The sequence below is a fragment of the Rattus norvegicus genome, chromosome 19 (genome assembly GCF_036323735.1).
Source record: "Rattus norvegicus strain BN/NHsdMcwi chromosome 19, GRCr8, whole genome shotgun sequence".
Lineage (NCBI taxonomy): Eukaryota > Metazoa > Chordata > Mammalia > Rodentia > Muridae > Rattus > Rattus norvegicus.
Genome location: NC_086037.1, coordinates 47,185,788 through 47,208,990, shown reverse-complemented (window position 1 = coordinate 47,208,990; position 23,203 = coordinate 47,185,788). Strand labels below are relative to the sequence as shown.

At 43.4% G+C, this 23,203-nt stretch overlaps 1 protein-coding gene and 1 long non-coding RNA gene across 5 annotated transcripts in view; one reads left to right on the top strand and one right to left on the bottom strand.

The window, feature by feature from the left end:
* Nucleotides 1-1,029: 1,029 nt before the first annotated feature.
* Ednra (endothelin receptor type A) overlaps nt 1,030-23,203 on the bottom strand; it is a 70,602-nt gene continuing 48,428 nt past the window's right edge. Inside the window, exons 4-10 of one of the 3 annotated variants that reach the window (XR_005496613.2) lie at nt 20,027-20,225; nt 16,566-16,718; nt 13,387-13,520; nt 12,953-13,061; nt 10,644-10,865; nt 3,091-3,196; nt 1,030-1,213 (exon numbers count right to left, since the gene is read on the bottom strand). Coding sequence is in view for 2 of the 3 variants with exons in the window: in NM_012550.2 (NP_036682.1) it covers nt 10,728-10,865; nt 12,953-13,061; nt 13,387-13,520; nt 16,566-16,718; nt 20,027-20,225 (733 nt within the window). In the remaining variant the exon portion in view is untranslated. Of the gene's footprint in view, nt 1,214-3,090; nt 3,197-7,705; nt 11,270-12,952; nt 13,062-13,386; nt 13,521-16,565; nt 16,719-20,026; nt 20,226-23,203 lie in introns of those variants that run through there. The other 2 variants (XM_039097468.2, NM_012550.2) reach the window with 2 other exon arrangements.
* Nucleotides 1,130-18,198, top strand: LOC134483343 (uncharacterized). Of its 2 annotated transcripts, XR_010060198.1 has the most exons (5): nt 1,130-1,262; nt 5,466-5,574; nt 12,619-12,713; nt 13,426-13,552; nt 17,569-18,198. It is a non-coding gene; the product is annotated as an uncharacterized LOC134483343 (long non-coding RNA). The 2 variants fall into 2 exon arrangements; XR_010060197.1 differs by lacking the exon at nt 1,130-1,262 and having other exon boundaries at nt 5,283-5,574.

Sequence of the window (23,203 nt, the reverse complement as noted above, 5' to 3'; positions counted from 1 at the left end):
CCTTTTAAACCCACACTGCAGATTACTGTAGGTATAATTGGGTACCTGCTCTGTTGAAATTTGCGGTCAAGCTCACAGTTTTTCTGGCTTTTCTGCAATGGCTAGAAGGTCTCTGTTGGGTGCTTGCTCAGTGTGCTTGAAGGTTTGCTTTCTGTCCTCAGTACATACAACTTGGCATGGTGTCACATAATCCCAGAAGGATCAGGAAGTCAAGATCATCCTTGGCTACTTACTGAGTTCAAGGCCAGCCTGGGCTGTATGAGACCCTATCTCAACCAACCAACCAACCAACCAACCAACCAACCAACCAACCAACTGACCCACCAAACATCCCAAACCAACCCAAAATAACAGTAGCTATAACATAGTAGACAAAAATATCTTCATTCATTAGAACAGTATCATTTCAACAAGGGTGGCCTGTAAATCAGTGAAATAAAGCCCTCTCCCTGTTATCTAGTCTTATCATGGAGGTGTCACTCCAGAACCACTTCTCCAGATATAAGGTAGGTTTTTGTAATCAGAAAGTCTGAGAACCAAAAACCTTTTATACTGACAGGATGTTTACCATGTCTCAGATTTTGTAAGTTTTGAAATTTCAGAATTTTGGATTTGGGAAGTTCAACTTAGAGCTATTGCTATTCTCAAATAAGATTGATTATTGTATATTGATACAGGCTTAACAATTTTGGTAAAATCTTTGAATATTGGTACAAGAATTTAAGGTTAATTTTGTATGCATGTTTCAACTCATATAGATATTATGCCTATGCAGCTCACATGAAGATGAGAAGCTTAATCCCAATCCTTTCAGTAGGTGGTTTTGCAAACAGTTAGGAATGGCTAAGAAATGCAAATTAAAGGTCAGACAATCAAATTCATAGTCGTGTTAGATACTAGTCTGGACTATCACAGAAATATGCATCCCGGGTTGAACAGATAATAAATAGCTAGAAACAAACAATGTTTGCTTGTTCAGATATGCTATGAATAGATAGGTGGTCTTCAAAATTTCAGAGACTCACGGAATGTGGTATTTAAAGATGTCTTTATTAATAAGGTCTTTTTGACAATGAGACAAGCCGGCTCCTGGCAGTACCCCTTTGACTTGGAAGATGATCAGCATCAAAAAGCTCCATATGGAGTTGCTTCAACTGTGGCCAGCTAGCAACTGAGCAGAGACAATGCCCTAACTTCATCTGCAGACAGAATACTGTTCAGAGAGGACAAATGAACACAGGGAAGTCAACTGCCAAGTCAGGGTAAGCAAGTCCTTCACAATTCCTACTACATAAATATGTCTGTCAGATATACTGAAGGTGGACGTTCCTACTTCATAGAGATTATTGGGTTCTGTCCAGGCAGTCAGCTGTCTCTGACATTTCTGACAATTCTTGGAAGCTCTTTACCTGCACTTCCTACATACTCAGGTAATATTTATTCCTTCTCAGGTCTCTGATGGGGTTGAAGACTAGATAGTCATAGTCTTACAATTAAACCTAATCATTAAAGGATCTAGGAAAACGAGGATCTAAGGACATGTTTTTAGGACGGCAAATACAAATTATGAAGGTTAAAGAAAATTATAAACGAGTGCTTTAAGGTTGATAATTCTAAATTATAAAAATTAGAGGATTTAAATGTTTAAGATAGTAATGAAAAAGTGATTTAGATACAGAAATCTGAACTCACCAAGATAGGAGAGATGGTAGAATTCTTTATCCAAAGGTTCCCAAATACAAACAGATTGAATTTTTTGAATATAACTCTGGCCTAATAGTTTTCATTACTGTTTCATAATTGTTCCTACTGTACATTGTTTATTGTTTACTATTATAAGAGAAAAAGCCTTTTTATTTAGACAAAAAGAGGGAAATGTAGGAGGTTGGTCTGGTACATTCTAATGCTCAATACCGGTTCCTAAGATCTGGTTGCCCCACAACAAGCAGATCCTCACACCAATCTAGTCTTATGGCTTGTAAATAAAGAACGTGGATTGTGTGTCTTTTCTATGGACCAGCAAGAATTTATAATTCTTATCACAAAATTCTATGCAAATATACCCAACCCTTTAGACCCCCAAATCTGATATACTTCCGCCCTCAAACATTTCAGATGTACTTAACCCGAGTTAAAGGTAGCTTCAGGGAATGCCTAGGTAGCCTCCTAGTTCTATTGTGTGTCCTTGATTTAAGTTCAATAATCTTAAATCACACTATGTGCCACCCAGACCACATCTTTCACATAACGAGGGAGTAAATTGTACTCCTACTATTAGGTGAGCAAGAAAAAAATTCATGAGCAGTATGTGCTATGCAGAGAATTAAAGTGGAGTGAGGTGACAGTGACTGGATGACTTATATAAGGTCCACTGGGGAGGCAACACTTAAGTTGACCCCCTTTTTCTTGTTGCATCCTGTACAACAGAGGCAGGAGTTTGTAAAGTTGTAGGCTGTGTATCATTGTTCCTGTTTCAGATTACATAACTGCAAACACTCCCTGCAGTTCTGAGACAGTCTTTTGGGCTAACGGGTCATGTCAGAATTTATACCATCATTTTGCCTTGATAGATTCATAGTCCAGTAGATGAACTCCTTTGACCCTTCTGTGGCTTGGTTGAAAATAATCCCTTGAATATCAGGTGGACTATACAATTGCATAACTCTACCACCTAACAGGGCCCAAGGCACCTTGCAATTTATAATGGTATTATTGGGTATGTACAAATAGGGAATCTAGGAAGCAGAATAGAGAAAGTTGGAAATCCAGAATCCCTTCAGCCTAATGTGTATCAGGTTCAAGCATACTGGGGAACCTGCTACCTAGGGAAGCAGAAGGGTAGTTAGAAAACCGACTACGACTTGGCAAATTCTCCTAGGACAGGTGCAGGCCACCAGACCTATATGGGAGCTTCCTTTCTCATGTTGCCATCACAGGTGGGCTTGTAATCCTGAGAAGGAGTCTTAGTGTGGACTGCTGTGAGGTATTTGGGCATCTCCAAAAAGATACATCTTCAGCAAACTGGAAGTTATTCATCCCCACTTAGTTCTGTGAGAAAATAAACACTCACGTATAATCAAATGTTCTTACTTTTGTTTCTGCATGCCAGTTGTTGAGGAGTGTTCAGCTGAAGGCGTAGCTCAGTGGTGAAGTGCTTTGCCGAGCATGTGTGAGCCTTCGAACTTCATCCCCAGCCCTGAAACCAACAAAAGCTGAGTGTGACTGAGACTCATCCTGATATAAAATCCCGTATATGGGCTCATCTATGTAGGCACACACAGTTTCTGGTCACCGTATTACTCACTACAGACCAGAGCAGCTGGTTGTTTTCTGTGGTGTCATGGACCCTGCCAGAGGCTGGTTCAGGCAAAGTGTTCACATGGGTGACTTGGCTGGTTATTGTTCCAATGCTTTATCCTAAAAACAATTATTGCTGTACTATTGTTTTGTAATACATGGGCGTGGGTTTGCACATATCATGGTGTGTGTGGAGATCAGAGGCCAACTCTGAGGAGAATATCTCTACAAGGCTTCCTGGGATTGAAGGCAGCTCATCAGCTTCGCCCTCTGAGCCATTTCACTGGCCCACGCTTTCAAAGGTAGATACATCCTTCTCTTGTCCTTCGACTTGGATGACAAAGGACTCATAAGGAATAGCCTGACCTAGGAGCAGGCCCTGTGGGAGTCAGAGGAGAATCGTGTCCTTCTCTCCCTTCCTCCAAGATCTTGCTCAATCAGTTGTGTTTGTTTTATCTGCACTCGTGGTCTTTTCCTTTCACTGATCTCAGTTCTTCTGTCTCAGAAATGCACAGGATGTTTTCTTCTTGAACTGTCTTTCTGGGATCTGCTGAGTGGCCTATGCTAGCTGTGTGCATTTCCTCTCCCCCAATTGCCTGGCTCTCCACTTGTTGATTTCTATTAAATTTCCTAAGCTTCCTCCTCCCCCTCCTCCCCTCCTCCCCCTCCTCCCCCTCCTCTCTCTCTCTCTCTCTCTCTCTCTCTCTCTCTCTCACACACACACACACACACACACACTCTCTCTCTCTCTCTCTCGTGTGTGTGTGTGTGTGTGTGTGTGTGTGTGTGTGTGTGTGAGAGAGAGAGAGAGAGAGAGAGAGAGAGAGAGAGAGAGCACTCAAGTTAGTAGATTTTCCATTTTAGGACTTCATAGTTAAGCTTGAAGACAAGTAGAGAGCTACAGTTGATGGAGAAGTGGCTGTATTCTGGAGAAAAATACATAAATGGAGTGAGTCAGAGATGTGCCCTGGAGGGGCCTGATCCCGGGACTTGGCTGACAGTGGGATAGTGCATAGTCTGGGCAAGGTCATGACTCCCATCTGGGATAAATTAATCCCACAGCACCAAGCACATATCTACTGTCACAGAAACACATTGAAATAAGCATTGATTGTCAACCAGATAAGGGGACGGTAGTTTAGAACTAAAAAGGAAAAAATCTTTGGAATTCTCTCGATTGCTCTAGGGAGGTTCCATGACTCTTCTGATTCTATTTAGAGTTGGCATTACTGTTCTTAATTTAATTTCTCCCAGGCATAGACATTTGATAGATTCTACTGAATCATCCTGATGCCAAAGCAAAGGAATAGAGGGGAGATAGAGGGGGCCTGCTAGCCTGTTTTCTCAGGGAAGACCAGCCTTGCAAAGACAAACATAGTTATTTAGTCCTTTATTATTTTCTGGTTCTAGGAGTTGATTTTTCTCAGTTTTCCTATAGAAATGAGAAGCCACAGAGCACTAGTGTAGACCAAATATAGCAGTGGTCATCTTTGTTACTACTCAGAGAAAAAACACAACAGAAGCACTGCCAAATAGAGGACTACTTAAAAACCACTGGGGAGTTTAAAAATAGGAAGATGTCATTAACATCTCAGGACCCGTCAGTGCACATGTGGTGGGTGTGTGTTCTGACGTAACTTTGCCTGCTTCAAGTGTGACGTAGAATCAACAGAGATGGTGCAGCCCATTACAGACACAGGAGCTCAGCATCACCAGCCTGGAGGGGCTAGGGGGCCTCATCTCAGAGTGCACCCCTCTTCCAGGTATAGATCACCATCTTCTGTCTATAGCCACTGTATCAGAGGCTATCAACACTGGTAAGAACAATGCAGGTGGCAGGTTAATCTACATGCACGCTAGGATCATGGCTTTGTGGACACATGTCCAACTAGTTCATTATGTTAGTACTTTAAGACTTGTTGGGTATATATATATATATATATATATATATATATATATATATATATAAATTTATGTTTGCTGTGCTGGGGATGGAAACTTAGCCCTTTCACATGGTAGGTAAATAAATTACCCCTGAGCAAGACCTCCAGTCCCTGGGTAGGTTTATCTTTTGAATGTAAAGTAATATTTACTGACTTACAAAAATACAACAGAGGTGACACTGCTGTTTCTTGTTATGATGCTAGACGTCTGTTTTATTTCCACAGACTAAGACATGAACAGGTGCAAGAAGGGCCTAACAGTGTTTTGACCAACTGACACCAGAAGAATCCTGACCCCTGAGCCCTTAGTTCCGGTCTGCTGAGTCACCATTAAGTATGTAGTTATTTACATACCTCGTTTCTGGCAGCTAGTATCATGTAACAGGGTGGGTGTTCACTCTCTGAGTCAGGGTTTCTATTGCTGTGATGAAACACTATGACCAGAAACAACTTGGGGAGGAAATGTTTTCTTTGGATTATGCTTCTAGACCCCAGTTCATCTTTGAAGGCAATCAGGACAGGAGCATGGGGGCAGGAGCTGATGCAGAGACCATGAAGGCTGCTGCTAACTGGCTTTTCCCTTCATGGCTCGCTCAGCCTGTTTTCTTATAGAACCCAGGACCACCAGCCCAGGGATGGCCCCATCCACAGTGCTTTGGTCCCTCCCCATCTATTACTGTTTCATTGCCTACAGTCAGATCTTATGGAAACATCCTCTCAATTGAAATTCCCTTCTCTCAAAGGACTCCAGCTTGTGGAAGCTGATATAAAAGTAGGCAGCACATCTATACTTGTGTTGAGTGAAAAGCTAAGCCAAGGAGTCTGAGGAGTAGAGGGAGGATGGGAGGGAGGGCGAAGGGAGAGAAGAGCTGTATCACAGAGGGAAGTTCTAGAATGAAAGGGATGGATGTGTTGGATGTGCGGCTTCATACGACTGGGAAGACTCACAAGATGTAGATAGAGTACAAAGGGGGAGCCCCAATACCAACTATGGACTTCAGGAATCAACCACACCAGCACTGGTCCATTCCCTGCACCAAGTGCACGGCACTGATGCCAAACTGGAAACTGAGTGGTGAAGGGAGGAAAGAGGGTGTGGAGAACTAATACAATTTCGGATTGCTTTTCTAGTGCGCTTTAAACTGCTCTAAAACAAACAAAAACAAACAAGTCAACCCAACAATAGAAAAAGATAAATCAAGATAATTTAGGTGGAAAACTGATTCTAATCAGAATAGGTCAATAGATAAATGAATTGATGTGTTTCCACAAATCCTGGGAAGCACTAGGGGACCCACAACTGGGGACCAAAACACTCTTTCCCATCTTTATGCCATGACAAGGTTGATTTTCTTCATCATTTCCAAACCATGAGTGCCAACTCCAGGCACACAAGTTTTCAGCCTGAACACAGAAGGGCAGGAAGACTCTTTGTGACCTATGATTTCTTAGAAGTCTCGCCCACCACCCAAGGATGCTGGCTGTTCTGGCGTTACCCAATCAGTGTAGGTGGAGTACAGTCTCCCATGAGTGTGGTTGTGTGCAAGGCAGGAAGCAAGTTGACAGGATGGGAACCTACTACAGTTACACCGACCAGAGATGATAGCACAGAGACAGGAGGCAGAGGTGGGCAGAGGTGGCCACAATCCTCTGCATGGTTTGCAGAGGGGGCTCAGTAATTGCATTGTTGAGATGTTGGGGTGACGTCTAACAGAAAGAAATTAGACATGACTTCCAAGGGTTTGCCTTGAATAGCCGAAAGACGGAGCTATATTTAACTGAATAGAAGAATATTATAGCAGCCCAGGCTGGGATTATCAGGTTCAATCTGTATATATCATGGTCTATTAGCCATCTAAGTGAAGATGCCAAGTAAATAGAGGCCATGGATGTATGTCTTCTTCTGGGTAGCCACACAGCATACGATTGGCTCCTAAGTCTTCTGGAACGAAGGCTCCATCAGATCAGGGACTTTGCCTGTTTTGTTCACTGCTGTATATCTAGTATCCTAGCTGTGAAATTTTCAGCAAGATAAAGGACGGTTGAGAGAGTTGTTTAGTAAACAAAAGAAGGTGATGGATTAAACTCCACTATGAAGTATGTGTGAGAAAGGAAAATTGCTTGCCTGGCAGTTGCTAAGGAGAAATTTGCAAGGTATTGTACAACCGACATTCCCTACACAGATCTATTTAAAATGAGAAGACACACTAAGTGGTGGTGGCACATGCCTTTAATCTCAGCATTCGGGAGGCAGCAGCAGGTAGATCTGTGAGTTTGAGGCCAGCCTGGTCTATAGAGTAAGTTCTAGGACAGCCAGGGCTACAAAAAGAAACACTGTCTCAAAAACCAAACCAAACCAAACCAAACCAAACCAAACCAAACCAAACCAAACCAAACCAAACCAAACCAAACCAAACCAACAACAAAACAAACAAAAAAGGAAAGAAAAAAGAAGAGACACTTGCAAAGCTTCTGTAAACTTTTATTTTCTGTTTAATGGGCCACTGCCAACACAGGCCCTTAGCTTCTGGATCATTTCTACAAAGTTCCTTGTCGGAAATGTGGTGAACTGTTTTCATGAGTAAATCATTACCAGTCATAAACAAAATGCACACTGAAGCCTGTGTATTCAGACCTACGATGTTCTGAATAAAAAATACATTTTATATATAAAAAACAAAGCATCTTTTACAAGATAATGGTCTAATAAACAAAACTGTTTGCATCTATGTCTTACTCTAGGCATGTATGGGTGTGTGTTACTCAGTGGCACACTTGACTACTAACATACAGGGGTAGTATTTCTCAGCCCTGAAATTCAAGCAACTGCAACTTGATGCACTTTTTAATCTTGATTTTGATATTTGATTCATTTTTAACTGTATTAAAATATGATGCAAAAATTAAGATAGCTAGTTTTCCACCGATTATCTGACAGAAACTCCAGGTGACTTGTCAGTTGCACTACCACTGGGGACTAGAACAAAATAATACTTCCTTGGGGTTGTGGAGCACTTGCCTAGCATAGCAGAGGTCCTGGGCTTAATCCCCAGAGCAAACAGTAAAAAACAGAAACAAAAAGAACACCCAAGGGAGTAAAGAGAAAAGTGTAATACTTCCAAGTATAGGACTCTTGGCTCCAGCAAGGACAAGGCTATGACAGGGAATCCTGCTCCAGCAAGGACAAGGCTATGACGGAATCCTACTTGGTCAGATCATCCAACCTAACAAATCCCTCCTGCAGTCACTTTCCCTTGCATGGCAGCTCTCAGATCTGTAATAGTAGCTAAGTAGCAAGTGTGGGAGGCTTGAGATTCTTATGTGTAAGAACTGACCAAAGTGGGTAGTATAATGAGTAATCACCTAGAATCCACTCCCAATATGTGTTTTGGCACAAACACAGGGCATTCTAAGATTACACCAGATCTATATGTACCACAACACACACACACACACACACACACACACACACACACACACACACACACACTCCATAGAGATAACCACAGAAAATTTGGCTAAAAGAAATGTACAATTATTTATATATTTATATACACACAAAATAAAAGACATTTGTTGTTCTCACAGTCTGTAAACATCTGGGAAAATGCCCAGTAGTAACTTACCATGGGCCCTTTGAAATAGTGACCACTGAGGAGTTGGGGACAGGATGAAAATTTAAGTTCGTCTCACAATCATAGAGGAGCAAAGAGTTAAAGGTTCATGGCCGGTGGTGTCCATTTCGCCTGACACAATCAGCTCATTTGGCCACTCAGACATTGTTTCCTGTCTGGAAGAAGGCATGGGCAGGAGTGTAGCCAGTCCTCACAGTAGGAGGACCTGAGAGCGTAGGAGGAAGCATGCATTATATATGTGCTACTACTGTGGAGCTTGTACGAGATGTCCAGGCCCTCCAGAACCAGCCAGCATGTTTTTCCTAGGAATGCTTCTGACGTAGGGCTGGAAGTCTCGCCATACTTCAGTGACATGTAAGCTGCAGGACATGGTTTCACATTAAAAAACACATTACAAAGGACTGGGCTTATGAAAGAGAGAACCATTGGCCCTAAGTATTATTATTAATTATTATTATTTGGAGGCAAGTACCTCTAGTTAGTGTGGGCACTCGCCCACTCACAGCCCCCTGCTTCAGCCTCAGGATGTTAAGAGTAGGAAGCTTGTGGCATGCGCCACCTTGCCTAGCTCCTAAGTATTATTATTATTTTTAATTTAGCATAAACATATACCCAAGCTAGAGTACTAGGCACGTGTCCTCAATCCCAGCCCTTGGAGGCAGAAGCAGGAAGACCTCTGTGAATTCAAGGCCAGCCTCAAGCAAAAAACCCAACCAAACAACAACATAAGAAGAAAATACAGGTTCTTAAAAATTCTTTGGCTAACAGTTATTAGACTGACTGGTGGTAATTGGTCACCTTTGGAAATCATCTTTTCCAAACAAAGCAGTACCCTAGAAACAGAACCTAGTTCCTTATCAGATGCCCTCCCTTTCCTCCTCCTCTTCCTCTTCCTCCTCCTCCTCCTCCTCTTTCTCCTCCTCACTTCTTTTTCAAAGTGCATGTATAGAAGAGGAAACAATCATTTCTAAGGTGCCACGCAGTTATAAAATCCCAACACTGAATGTCATTTCCAAAAGAATACTTCAACCTCACAATGTGTTTGGTTGTAAAAAAATAATGAATCTTGTCATAACTTTTAAACACTTTTTGTCTGTTTGTATTTTTGTGAGAATCTTATGTAGCCCTGGCTTTTCTGAACTCTGTAAATGAGTCTGTCCTTGAACACCTGATCATCTTCCCTCACCTCTCCAGTTATAGGATTTTAGACACGGGGCTTCAAATTCAACATAATTTCTAGAGCTGTAGTTCTCAACTTGTAGGTTGTGACCCCTTTCGAATTGAATGGCCCTTTCACCAGGGCAGACTAAGACTATCAGAAATATCAGATAGATAAAACAAGTCATAACAGTTGCAAAATTATAGTTATGAAGTAGCAACAAAATTTTATGGTTGGGGAGTCACTGGGAAATAAGGAACTGTATTAAGGGGCTGCAGCATTGGGAAGGTTGAGAACCACTGCTCTAGAATCTTAGGATGAACAGTGCCCACTGGCTGTTCCATAGAACTGCACGGAAGCTGGAAATGAACGTGCAAACTCTGTGTTCAAGCAAAGGTGGCAGACACATGGTTTCCTTGAACTGTCACCTTCCCCCTCAGTTGTCCTGATTTTCAAGTGTTGGAAATGACAGGCACGGTATGCAAATCATGGACAGTACTCAGGAAAGACCCATGGCTGTGAGTGGAACCGGTCCGTCATGTGCTGTTGGGAGGGCAGGAGAGCATTTCTTCTCTTAGGCTGGACTTAGACAAAAAGCAGGGGAGAGACCTGGGAGGTTTTGGGAGCGCAGCTGCTGCGTGACCGTTTCATCCTGGGACTCGAAGGCACACTGCTCGGTGCTTCTGCACAGGGTTAGTTCATGCTGTCCTTGTGGCTGCTCCGTTCTGTGTTGTGGTTCTGCTCCTGGTTCTTCCACTGGATACTCGTTCCATTCATGGGGACCGAGGTCATGAGGCTTTTGGACTGGTGACAACAGCAACAGAGGCATGACTGCGGGTGGGAAAGCGAGAGAGAAAGAGAATGTGTGTGTAAATTACCCAGTCAGCCTGCCGATCATTCTGAGTCACACATGAAAGCACGGGCCATCCAGTGAGAGATGCCCATGGACAGCCAAGGACAGACAAGGACAGCCAGAGCTGTCACGGCCAGGCAGAGACTAGGAGCAAAGGTCTCCTGCTTTTTATTTTGGTTCTGTTCCTTGTGTTTAAGGGGAGGGACAGCAGTGCTGGTTGGAGGTAGGGCTCTTCCAGCGAGGAAAGGACCTGGAGGGCCTGCTTCTTCATCAGTGAATTCCTTACGAGGTGCTTGGTATCTGTCAGTACTTCAGGTGACCCTCACTACAGACCCAGCTGTGGGTGCTGTTGACACCTCTTTATGAAGGACCATAGCAAGGCCTAAGAATAGGAAGAACAGAATATAAATTAGAAGCAAGGGCTCTCAAGACTTGATTCTTTCCCTTGGCCATTTGCTTGGGTGTGTGTTTAATTTCTGAGGATTTTTAACGGGGATTTCCCTTGCCTCTCTTGCCCTTTAATTAATATATAAAGTAATCAGCACATGATATCAAATATGAAATATACTAGTTAGGACCTGTGTGTGAGTGAACCCATTTTATTTCCAGCTCTTTGAGGAGACCTCAAGGCCATGGTAGCTGAAATTCCGCTATCAACTGTCACCTGTTTGTACCATCTTCTGAGTAATATGTCTGTCTCTATTTAGATCATGGGTTCTGTGAGGGTAGTTACTGTGTTTTCCTTTTCAGTATTATGCAGTAGCTCTCTCATATTGTTTGCACGTGCATCTGTCTGTCTGTCTGTCTGTCTGTCTGCCATCTGTCTATCCATCCACACTGAATTCTACTTACTGGATGATTACTTGGTTCATCAGTTTTTGTGGTGAGGTAACTGAGGGAGCTGGAGGGGGTGCTGACACCCGAGGTGAGACCATTAGCAGATGCTGAGCTGTGCTAAGGTTGTCTGCTTTCAGGACCTCTTCCCCTGACCTCTATCATGCATAAAGTACACTGTGAGCTAAGGAAAGTATCGTGGTCCAAGATAACACAACCCAGTAACATTAGGGCTGTGCTAAAGTCATTCCAGAACTAGAAAGTGAGATGTCAATAAGACACGGGACTTCCTAAAGGTATTGTTGACATGTCTGGAAGGAGCTTTGAAACAAGAAAGTGACTACAAGAGAAAGCACAGTAGCACAGCTGCCCTGAAATAGGTATTTCTGTTCCTTGGAAAGGTTATTATTTATTATTTTTTAAGATTTAACTTAATTTCATGTGTATGAGTGTTTGCCTGCATGTGCACCATGAGTGTGCCTGGGGTCTAAGGAAGCCAGAAGAGGGCATTGAGTCCTCTGGAACCGTAGTTACAGGTGGTTCTAAGACACCTTATGAATGCTGGGAACGGAACCTGAGTCCTCTGCAAGAGCAGCAAATGCCATTAACTCCCGGGCCACCTCTCCAACTCTGAGAAGGCTGTTATTGAATGCACCGGTTAACTGCTGTTAGTGAGAGCTTTCTCAACCCCAGAGCTGACTTCTGCCTGAGGCTGACTAAAGTCTAGGACAATGAATTGGCTTTCTGTTCTTAGGGTGCAGAGTGCTTAGATTTGAGCCTTCCATTTGAAGAGAGGCAGTAAATTGAATGCAATTAAGTCAGTCCTTTTAGCACCAGCTGCTGAAAGTGTCATCTGAATATATACTGCTCTGATGACAGTTTTGACCTTCTTTTTAGGTAACGAAAAGTGATTTTCACTTTTTGAATGAAGAGGAGGGTGCCTGATCAAAGCAGTAGAAAAACTGGAATTGGCTGTGCCTGTTTGCTATGGAGTATGAGAGAGGGAGAGGGGGAGGGAGAGGGAGAGAGGGAGAGGGAGAGAGAGGGGGAGAGGGTGAGGGTGAGGAGGAGGGTGAGGGTGAGGAGGAGGGGGAGGGAGAGGAGGGGGGGGAGAGAGGGAGAGACAGGGAGAGGAAGAGAGGGAGGGAGGGAGAGTGGGAGGGAGGGAGAGAGGGAGACAGACAGAGAGAGAGAGAGAGAGAGAGAGAGAACATTTGCAAAACAGTCTTACCTGAAAACAATTTTTGAATTTCTTGCTCACAAAATACAGAGCTATTGGGTTTATGCAAGAGTTCATGGTTGCCAGGTTAATGCCAATGTAATCCATGAGCAGCAAGAAGCTGGAGCAAAAGAAAACGGTCGTTAGAACATGTCGCTTGCTGAGGGGCATTTACCACCAGATCAGCATCTCTCCTGCCAGAGCAATGTCTTATGGGTAGCAGTTAGGCTCTTATAAGAAGCACTGCAGGGAAGTGGAAGCCCCATGCACTGCCTCAGGAAGGAAGTGACAAGATTATAGACAAGACTCACACAGACATTGGGATCACCAATAGGCTGTATCAGCTCAAAAGATATAACAGAGTTTACAACTTTAAGTTTCGGGGTTCATGAATGTAAAAAGCTGTGAAACCATTTTCTTAATGAAATGGGCACCTTGAGTCGTACCTGAGCAGTTCACACCGGTTCTTATCCATCTCATCATAGACGGTTTTCTTCAAAATTCGGCTTAAGTGAAGAGGGAACCAGCACAGGGCGAAGATGACAACCAAGCAGAAGACGGTCTTTGCCACCTCTCGACGCTAAGGGCAAGAGTGTGCAAACAAGCATCATGGTTAGTGCTATTGCATGCAGGGACAGTGACATACAAGGAGGGAGACTCCATGGAAGGGTCTGGAGAGTGGCCTTCCTCTGATGTCACTTTTGAAGACCCAGAGTGCGGTCATCTCATGGAGGAGCCATTAACCATGCTTCTGGGTAGTTGCCAGCTTTGGGATGCCCTGAGGACAACAGCAGAAATCTATGCCAGGAGGGAAGCAGAAACGGGCCCAAGTCACACCGTGGTTTCGTCTAAGCATGTGTGTTTTTGAGTCTAAACATGTGGGTATGTGTGTTTGTGAGTATAAACATAGGGCATGTGTGTTTGTGAGTCTAAACGTGGGCATGTGTGTTTGTGAGTCTAAACATGTGGGCATGTGTGTTTTCAAGGAGCACAGATGGCCAGAGGTGACTACTTAGGGATTAGTTTTGTGCTGAGTTATTAGGTAATTGGCCTTAGTAATGGCACCTCAGCCAAGGAGACCTAACATAGCAAGAAAATCAACAAGTGCATAAAAAAAGCAACCTGTTTCACTCATTTTTGGTTTTGAAGCTATTGTTGAAAATGTTTTGTTTTTATTTACTGTTTACTTATTCCGTCTGAAACAGGGTCTTGCTTCGTTGCCCAGGCTGGTCTTGAACTCCTGTGCCTAAGAGATCCTTTTGTCTCAGTCTCTCTTGTGTTTAGATTATAGGCATATGCCACTATGCCTGGATTGAGATTTGCATCTAATTTTAAAATTCCTTTTTTAGTGATATGTAGTTTTCAAAGACCTGCTGTTGCAAACAGAAGGATAAGGGAGGGGTTTTCAGCAGTGATGATTAGAGGCACTTGACATGTTGAAAATGACTGACTCCAACTGAAGCCTCCCAGTCTCTCAGTCTACTCATGGTCTGACCAGCCAGAGGTTAGGAATTATCTGTATCCCTTCGTTTGAGTCCAGACTGCTGAGGTATACTGCCGCACTCACATTGAGGGACATAAAATGCAATCTGTTGGTAATGGGTCAATATTGACTGGAAACAGGCTGCAGAAATAACTCTGTTGACTCAATCCAAGAAGTCTAACATTAAGTTCAGGAAGTCTACAACAAACCTTTCCAGTAGATCCCTTCCCAGAGATTCTGCTATCCCAAACTGTTGCAGAAGCCCAAAGACCTGGAGCCCTTAATCTTCCACAGTCATGAGACCAGACTCAATCTCTGGTACAGTTTCAGAGACATGTTTGGAGAAGAGACATAAAGTGTTCCAATTTTTAGGACTGTGGGCTTTGTAAAGCTGTTCTTTTGTCTTTGTCTTTTGAGACAAGCTTTCACTATTCATCCTTGGCTGGCCTGGGGCTCACTATGTAGACCAGGCTGGCCCCAAACTCATAGAGATCCACCTCCATCTGGCCTTCAAGGGTTAATTTTGTCCCTGGAGTATCTGCAACCTTCATGCCTGAACAAAGCTAGGCTAAAGCTTCTCAAAGTAAACACTATTGCCAGTCAAAGGTAATTGCTACCATTTGTGACACATTAGAACTTACAGGGCACACATACGCACATCACTTCCTCAGAGTCTCACAATAGCACTGATTCATGTATTATTATGGCCGGTTTGTAGACGAGGGGCTGAGGAAGTCAGCACAGAGCTGGACCGTGCTAATGTGTGCCCATGTGTGGCTGTGGGGACTCCATGGATTGCTAGTGCTGCCTGTGGGTGTAATCAAATGTTTGTATATACTTTCCCGGTGCTACCAAGAATTTACGTGCACTCTTACTTTAACTCTATGAATCGTAAACTAGTTGTTTCTGACTGTCTACTAGGAACTGGATACTATTAGGTACCTTATGTGTATTACTATACACTTAGGGAGAACTGGAAGCTTAGAGACATGAGGTAATCTGCCCAAGGTCACATGACTAGGAAGTGGAAGAGTAAGGTTTTGCCTTCTAAAGCCCCAAAGCACACATAACTGTTCTAGCAGTTTCTAAAAGATACATTTATTCACACTGGCGTGGTCAAATTCCTCCTAAAGGTTTGGGCCTCCAAGATTTCACCCATTTTATTCTGTTTTCAGTTAAATTTCCTATAACAAGTCCCATTCGAGATGCTCCTCGGATCAAATTTATGTCCATTTTCCTTCTCCTGAGTGCTGGTGTCCATTCCTTGTTCTCCCAGGGCTCTTTCCCCTCCCACTAAAGCAGCTTTTGTCCTCTGCTTCCCCACCAAATAACACACTCTCCTTCCCTCCTCCTCCTTTCCCATATCCATGACAGTTTCCCCATAGTGCCACTTCATGTGTGCCCTGGCTGTGTGCTGTAGGGCTGTGTGCTGTCTGACTGTCTGTTGTATGGCTGTGTGCTGTACATCTGTGTGCCCCGGCTGTGTGCTGTAGGGCTGTGTGCTGTATGACTGTCTGTTGTATGGCTGTGTGTCCCGGCTGTATGCTGTACTGCTTCCTGGGCTGCACTCCATCACTCTGTTGTCTAGTTATTTGTATTTTATTCTACGACTAGACTTCAGACCCCACAAAGAAAGATGGCCACATGAATCTTTCTGTTCTGGCACTCCTGAGAGTATCCATACACACATGCTCAATACACTCTTGGCAAAATAGTCAAAAGTTAACCATCTTTCAGCGCAGCCTCCCCGTGGCCATCTGGTTCACAGGCAGGAGCCCACTTCCCCCAAAGGAATTCCTAAGGCTATATAAAGAAACAGCTCCAAGAGAACATTTTTATTTTTAGAAAATAAGGGTAAATCTGTTAGATACCACATGGTCATGTGTTGTTCAATGACAGAGAGGTTCTGGGAAATGTGTAGCTTGACAATTTTAACACTGCACAACGCCATAGAATATACTGCATTGTTGGATGGTACGAAATATCTCACAGTAGACTGTGTGGTCTAGCCTATTGTTCCTAGGATACTGCATACTGTAGGCAACTGTACCTTGTTAGTGAAGTGTGCAAATAAATGATCAGTACAACCCTGGCTTGAGGAGTCAAAGAGGCCTTGGCCACCTTCTCATGAACTGGGTTTACCTGCTTGAGGTGTTCGCTGAGGGCAATCCGCAAGCTCCCATTCCTTCTGTTGAGCATCTCACAGGTCATGAGGGTATAGAAGATTGCTGTGCACACCAAGGGCATGCAGAAGTAGAATCCAAAGAGCCACCAGTCCTTCACGTCTTGGTAAAACTGTCCAGGGAGGAAGAGGGGAGATGGGACATTGGAATGAAAGCTAACTGTGAAGCACCCTGCTCACCCCACAGTCTCTGCGCTCGTGGATACGGTTAATATATCCACCCTCCCTCATTGTCAGCAGTGAAGACCTGCATTTGTGCTCAGTATTTTTTTTTATTTAATCACTGAATCATATGTTATCACATGAACACTGGATCATACCTAGCTAGGGTTTCACACACACTAGGCAAGTGCTATGTTGCTGAGCTGTACCACATGAAAAAAATGCATATTAAAATGGTCTAATTATCCCTAGAAGGATGGTCCTAAGAAGCCGACACACTGATTTCTACTGCACAATGAATCAGTACAAAGAGCCTCCTCTTAAAGTTCATACAATGGGTTGGATTTCGTTCATGTTCATTGATGAGCCTCGGCATTTTGATAAGATCGGCTGACTTTTTGATTGTTGTGTTTAAAGTGTACTTACCATGAGTGCCTCATTTAGGAACCATGAAGGCTCTCAATGAATAGCTTATCTGTGTAACTGCAGTTAGCCCTTTGCCTGGTATGTCTGCTATGTGACCCCAGAGTCAGCCAGCTCAGCCAGCAATAACTCCTCTCTCTCTTAATACTTGCCACCTGGAAACAACGGCGGAGGGGGGAGGCATTCTAGCTAAAGGCTGATTTCACACACTCTCTCTCTGTGAGCAAGGATTTATATAAACCCAGAATGTCCAGTTTCCTGTCTTTCTAATGGAGAATAAAAATCAAAAAGGGAGAACGGTACTCAACTCTTTCTTCTAATGAATTTTCCTCAACCTTGGGAAGACACGCTTTTTCCTTCCTTGTGCTCTTTCTCCAGGTTATTTCTGGAGGCTAACATGGCTTCCTGTGATAGTTTGACCAGTTCCTGAAGATAGGATCACCCTGTTCCCTGAATACTGACAGCTTCTGTATGAACAGGAGCCCTTTATGACTGTTTAAGTAATCTGAAAATGATTCCAGAAGACAGAAGTCCAGGCAAGTCTTTGTAACCACCACAAACCCCCTTGGAAATCTGCTGAGAGTGAGAATTCCTTCTGAGGACAATATTTTGTGTGTTTATGCATGTTCATGTGTTCATGTGCATGTGTGCATGTATGTGTTCATGTGTTCATGTGTATAGGACAGAATGACTTTAGGTATTATTCTTTAAGAGCCCTTTGCCCTGTTTTTTGAGTCAGGGTCTCACATGGGGGCCTTTCCAGTCCTCCTCCTTCCCAGCACTGGTTTTTACAAGCCTGTGCCATCCTGACCAGCTTCTTGCATAGCTTCTGGGGACTGAATCTTATCACTTTATTAACTGAACTAACTTTCCAGACCTCAACATTATATTTTAATAAGCACACATTTAAATATATGTGTCCACAATGGAAATCAATTACACAGAAATGGAGCTAGCAAAGTACTGAAAATAAACTTCTGGTAAAGATATGTATTCATCAACAAATTACACATTACGTAGTTCTAATTAAATAATATAATGACTTAAAAAAACCTACCAAAATGTTGAACATTACTGTTTTAAGATGGCCACTTTTTCTCTTCAAAAAAGCCATGATACCCTTAAACAATATAGTGGCTTATTATCTATATTTAAAATCAGAGGAAATAATACATTTTATGGGAAATTTAGTGAAAACAAATACATTTTTTCCCCATCCAAGTTCATAGACCCTGAATTCTATCCTGCATTAAGTGCAAACTCCCAAAGGAATTAGTTTTTTCCCATTTATTAACAGATCTTTCCTAGTCCACCCCATTGCAGAAGGATCTCTGACTAGAACATAGAGCATCTGGCCTCTGTCCTTGTTTGGAAGCACAAACATCCTTTGAGCCCCTCCCCGCCCCCTCTGCTCCCTCACCCACCCAGTGTTTGTAGCCTCTTTCCACAGAATTGCAGGCTGAGTGGATATGGCCCACAATCTGTTGCCTGGGGTCTGGAAGGTGACCCAGGACAGCGCAGGATGGAGTACCCTGCCCCCTCCCCCGTGGGAGGGACCTACTGAGAAAGGGGTCACGCAGTTTCGTTTCTGAACTGATGTCCTCAGCTAGACACTGGAAAGGGCCTTGGGACAGGCTAGAGGATGGCAAAGAGGAAGGAAGGAACATTAAAAAAGATAGAAAGCTATGTTAGAAAAAAGTGTACTCTAGACTTGGAGTGACCTGAAATCTCACCAGTTTAACTCATACCCAGATTTCAGCCCGAGGGAACCTGCCAGCGCCTGGCCTCCCTCTCCTCAAGCCCCTTACACAGGAATCGCAGGCTTTGAGGCAACACCTGTTTGATTTTGTCCCTTTCCAGGGACCAGTAAGTGCCTTTGTAGAGGACCATTTCTCCTCTAATGCCTTTTGCTGCAGTCTAGAATGCTTGTCTGCCATCCCCTAAACATGGGCCGGGTCACCCACCTGTCCTGTTTTTCATTGTGGAACCTGAGCTACTTAAAAGGCAATAAGAAAATGGTTTTGATTTTGAAGTTGCCAATTTGCCAATTTTCCTGAGTTCTTTTATTGATTGATTGATTGATTGATGTGTTCTCAGATATCAGCCTTTGAGTCTGTTTGCATTCATATCAGCCCCATAAACACTGCTGCATATGTGCAGTGCAAGCCCACTCGGAGGAATCTTGATGTCTAATTCCTTACCAAAGTTGCTTCTAGATCAGAACCTATAGTTTCATGGCTGTACAATGATTCCTCACAGGGCATAGGTTCTGCTCATTTTGTCAGAGAAATGTTCTGTCAAAAATCTTTAGGGCAAATGAGATTTGTGTTCAGGAATATATCTGAGCTAGCTGTGCTTCCTCAAGTAACATCGACGTGGCTATCAGATGGAATGTCTTGTGTGTATCTGCTAATCATAAAAGCAAATTACATTTTGCACACACAGAGGTAGTCTCTCTTAGTAAGCGAGACTTACTAATAATTCTTTGATACAGAAAGCCGATTTTGTCTATCGCTGTGCTATGAGGTTGGGGATTTAGCTCAGTGGTAGAGCGCTAAGCGCAAGGCCCTGGGTTCGATCCCCAGCTCCGGGGGGTTGGGGGGGGGGAAGAGAGGGGAGATAACAGAGTAGCTCTATTCAGGAAGCTACACACAGGTCAGGATTGTCTGGCAGGCAGTCAGTCAGCACAGTAGCCTTGTGGAGATGGTAGCAGGCCTCAAGACAGTGGAGTGCACAGTGCCTCCCCTCCCCAACTAACTCAGTTTGAGCTTTAGGACGTTTTTAAATTAAAACACTGAGCTTGATGTGGTTAGTGAATTGCGTGCATGATCAATACCTCCATGAACTTGGTCGTGGCGTTGAGCATGCAGGTCCTGTGCTGCTCGCCCTTGTATTCGAAGGGTACCATGACGAAGCCGATTGCTTCTGGGATGGCCAAGATAAAGGAAAGGATCCAGATGGAGACAATTTCAATGGCGGTAATCAAGGGGATCCCGATTCCTTGAACCCGGCTCCAGGAAGCCACTGCTCTGTACCTGAACAGGAGTGGAAGATAGGGGGAGGGAGGAAGAGAAAAGAAGGGGGGTAAATCACGTTGTTAGTATATTTTGAACTAATTTTGACTGGAAAATGCCTTCCCCGGACAGAAGTATAACCATTGGCTTTTGAGGAATTTTCTGTGAGCCCTGATGGGAAATAAAATAAAACGAAGCAAACCAGCTTGCCCATTTGGAAACGGCCTGCCAGGCCTGAGTCTAAAATCTATAAAGATCTAAAATTTACGAGTGCTATAAAACACAGTCACCCAGATATAATGCGGGTGCGGCAACCATGAACATGAAGCAGCGATGGAGGTCTGTTTAAGGCCTTCACAGGACTGGGCCCTTCAGCCGTCTATCAAGGGGTGGTACCCATGAGGCTCCACCCCTTCCTGAGTAGCTACCATTGGCTGTTAGTGGTGACAGACAGAGGGAGGTGGTATCATTTTCTTCAGCAATGTGGCCACTGGTGAGTTGTCCATCTGCCCAATCTGCCCAAGCTCATAAGCAACATTTATTGAACTGAGGGGCAGGTGAGAGACAGGACTGGTCAGGAAGAAGGGGTTCAGGGAGAGGGGGAGGGGACAAGAGAGGGTAATGGGGAGGTTACTATTTTCATAATGTATTGTATATGTGTATGAAATTGTCAGTAAGGCAGTAAGTAAATAAATAATGGCAAAAATAAAATTTTAGTGCCTTTAGAAAGTGGCACCAGGAGGTAGGTGTACCTGTGTGCGTTAAGGTGGGGGGAAGAGGGATACAGGTAAGGTAGTGAGAGCTGCTAGGATGTCCTGTGTGTGTGTGTGTGTGTGTGTGTGTGTGTATCTATCTATCTATCTATCTATCTATCTATCTATCTATCTATCTATCTATCTATCTATCTATCATCTATCCATCCATCCATCTATTTATCATCTATCTATCTATCTATCATCTATCTATATCTCTATATACTTGCTTTTGGGGAACATGTAGCCTTGGCTATCCTAAAACTTGGCCTCTCCTGAAACTCACTCTGTAGACCAGGCTGTCCTCAAACTCACAGAGATCGGCCTGGCCCTGCCTCCCGAGTCTTGGACTTAAGGTGTGCACCACCACTGCCTGGCTCTGGCTTCTCTTGATCTATTAACAAAACTGGAAACATTACCAATGAAGTATTCAATCCCCGAGTGAATCATGACCACACCTATTTCACCATTTCCTCCCTTCCTTTACTCCAAGACACCATCAGACTGGACTTTACCAGGTGGCAGGTTCAATGCACACCATCTGGTAAGTATCTATCCCATTATAGACCTGTGCCAGAGAATATGAATTACAGATATCTTCCTTCCTAACCTTCAGATCAACAACCCAACAGACGAGAATGGTTGACATGGATGGTAGGGCACAAGTGTGGATAGATGGGATATAAATAGCCCTCTGGCATTAAGAAACCGTGCTTACTTTAGTTCTCGTTTTCAATATTTTTGGGATATGTATGAGTTGAGACAGTGTCTCACGTAGCCCAGGATAGCCTACAACTCAAATCATTTCCTCAGATGACCTTGAGTGCCTGATCCTCTCGCTCTACTCCCCAAGTGCTGGGTTTGCAACTGCGTACCACCATGTCTGGTTATTTAATGTTTCCTTGGCAGCAGTCATGCTTAAATGTCTGAAGAAAGTGCATGCTCTTTGATTTGATGTTCTGGTTGGATGCTCACAGACTGTAAAGAGAAGACCTGAGACACACCGTGGTCCTTTTTATTTTTTTTAATGACTTTTTTTTGTTTTTTTTTGTTTTTTTTCTTTTTGTGGATTCATTTGAAAATTTGCTTCCTGTTGTAATGGAAAGGAAACATTTTCTTCTTATAGCTTTCATTGAATAGTGCCAGACAGAAGAAGGCTTTAAACAGACCAAAGCATTGGATACAGGTGTGCTTGAGTTTGCAGGATGCACATTTGACTGCTCGAGATTAATGAGCCAAGGCTATGCACAAGTCACCCACATTCACCAAATGAACTCCCTGTCATTTATATTTGCTCACCACCTCACACAGTATGTCTACACAGTATGCATCTGTGAAACAGGGCTCCTAAGAATGACAACTCCTCATTCTTTACCAGACTTGCTTAGAGATTAGAACATGTAAACTTCCATACAGTATATATTTTGTATAGTATAATGATACCACATGATAGATGCGCATCTCAATCTTCTGGAGAAGTGGTTTGCAAAATGTTTTTAGGGTAAGTAAGATTTGCATGCATAAGAATGCCTGGAAAAACCCCAGGTTTGTTCAGAATGGAATAAAATGCAGCTCTATGAACAGACCATGAAAACCCTTTTGTAGAGTACAAACTCTATCCTAAAATTCATATTTTTTTTTTACAGTAGGATAAAGATTGGTGCTTATTTTGATTTCCAGTTCTATTTTCTCTTCTTTGTGGCTTATTGATTGGCAGTAAAAGCTGGAGTGGAGACCAGATGTCTGTGTTTCAGGACTGAGAGCCAAGATGCATCTGCCTCTTGTCCCCTTCCGTCACCTCAGTTAGGTGATTTAAGCAAAACACCTCTCCTCACAAAAGAGTAATAAGCAGGTGTCTTAGCTGGTGTCTAGGGTTTGGCTTAAGTAAGACAATGTGATGAATATGTTTATCAATTAGCTTCATTTCATATGGTATCACAAGTAAGTCTGACTGGCACACACACATGTGTACACATACACACAAGTGCACGCTCGCACACACACACACGTGTGCACGCACAAGTGCACACATGCACGTGTGTGTGTTCATAGACATGTGCAGCATGCATATGGGCACACAGATGCACACGCATGCATGCACAGGCGTGTACACACACACACACACACACACACACACACCACACACTCGGATACATATATGCTGATATAGATTGCTATACACAGAAGTGGTTTTTAGCAGATACTTCACTAAATGGCCCATAACCAGTCCAGTCTTTTATTGACTCA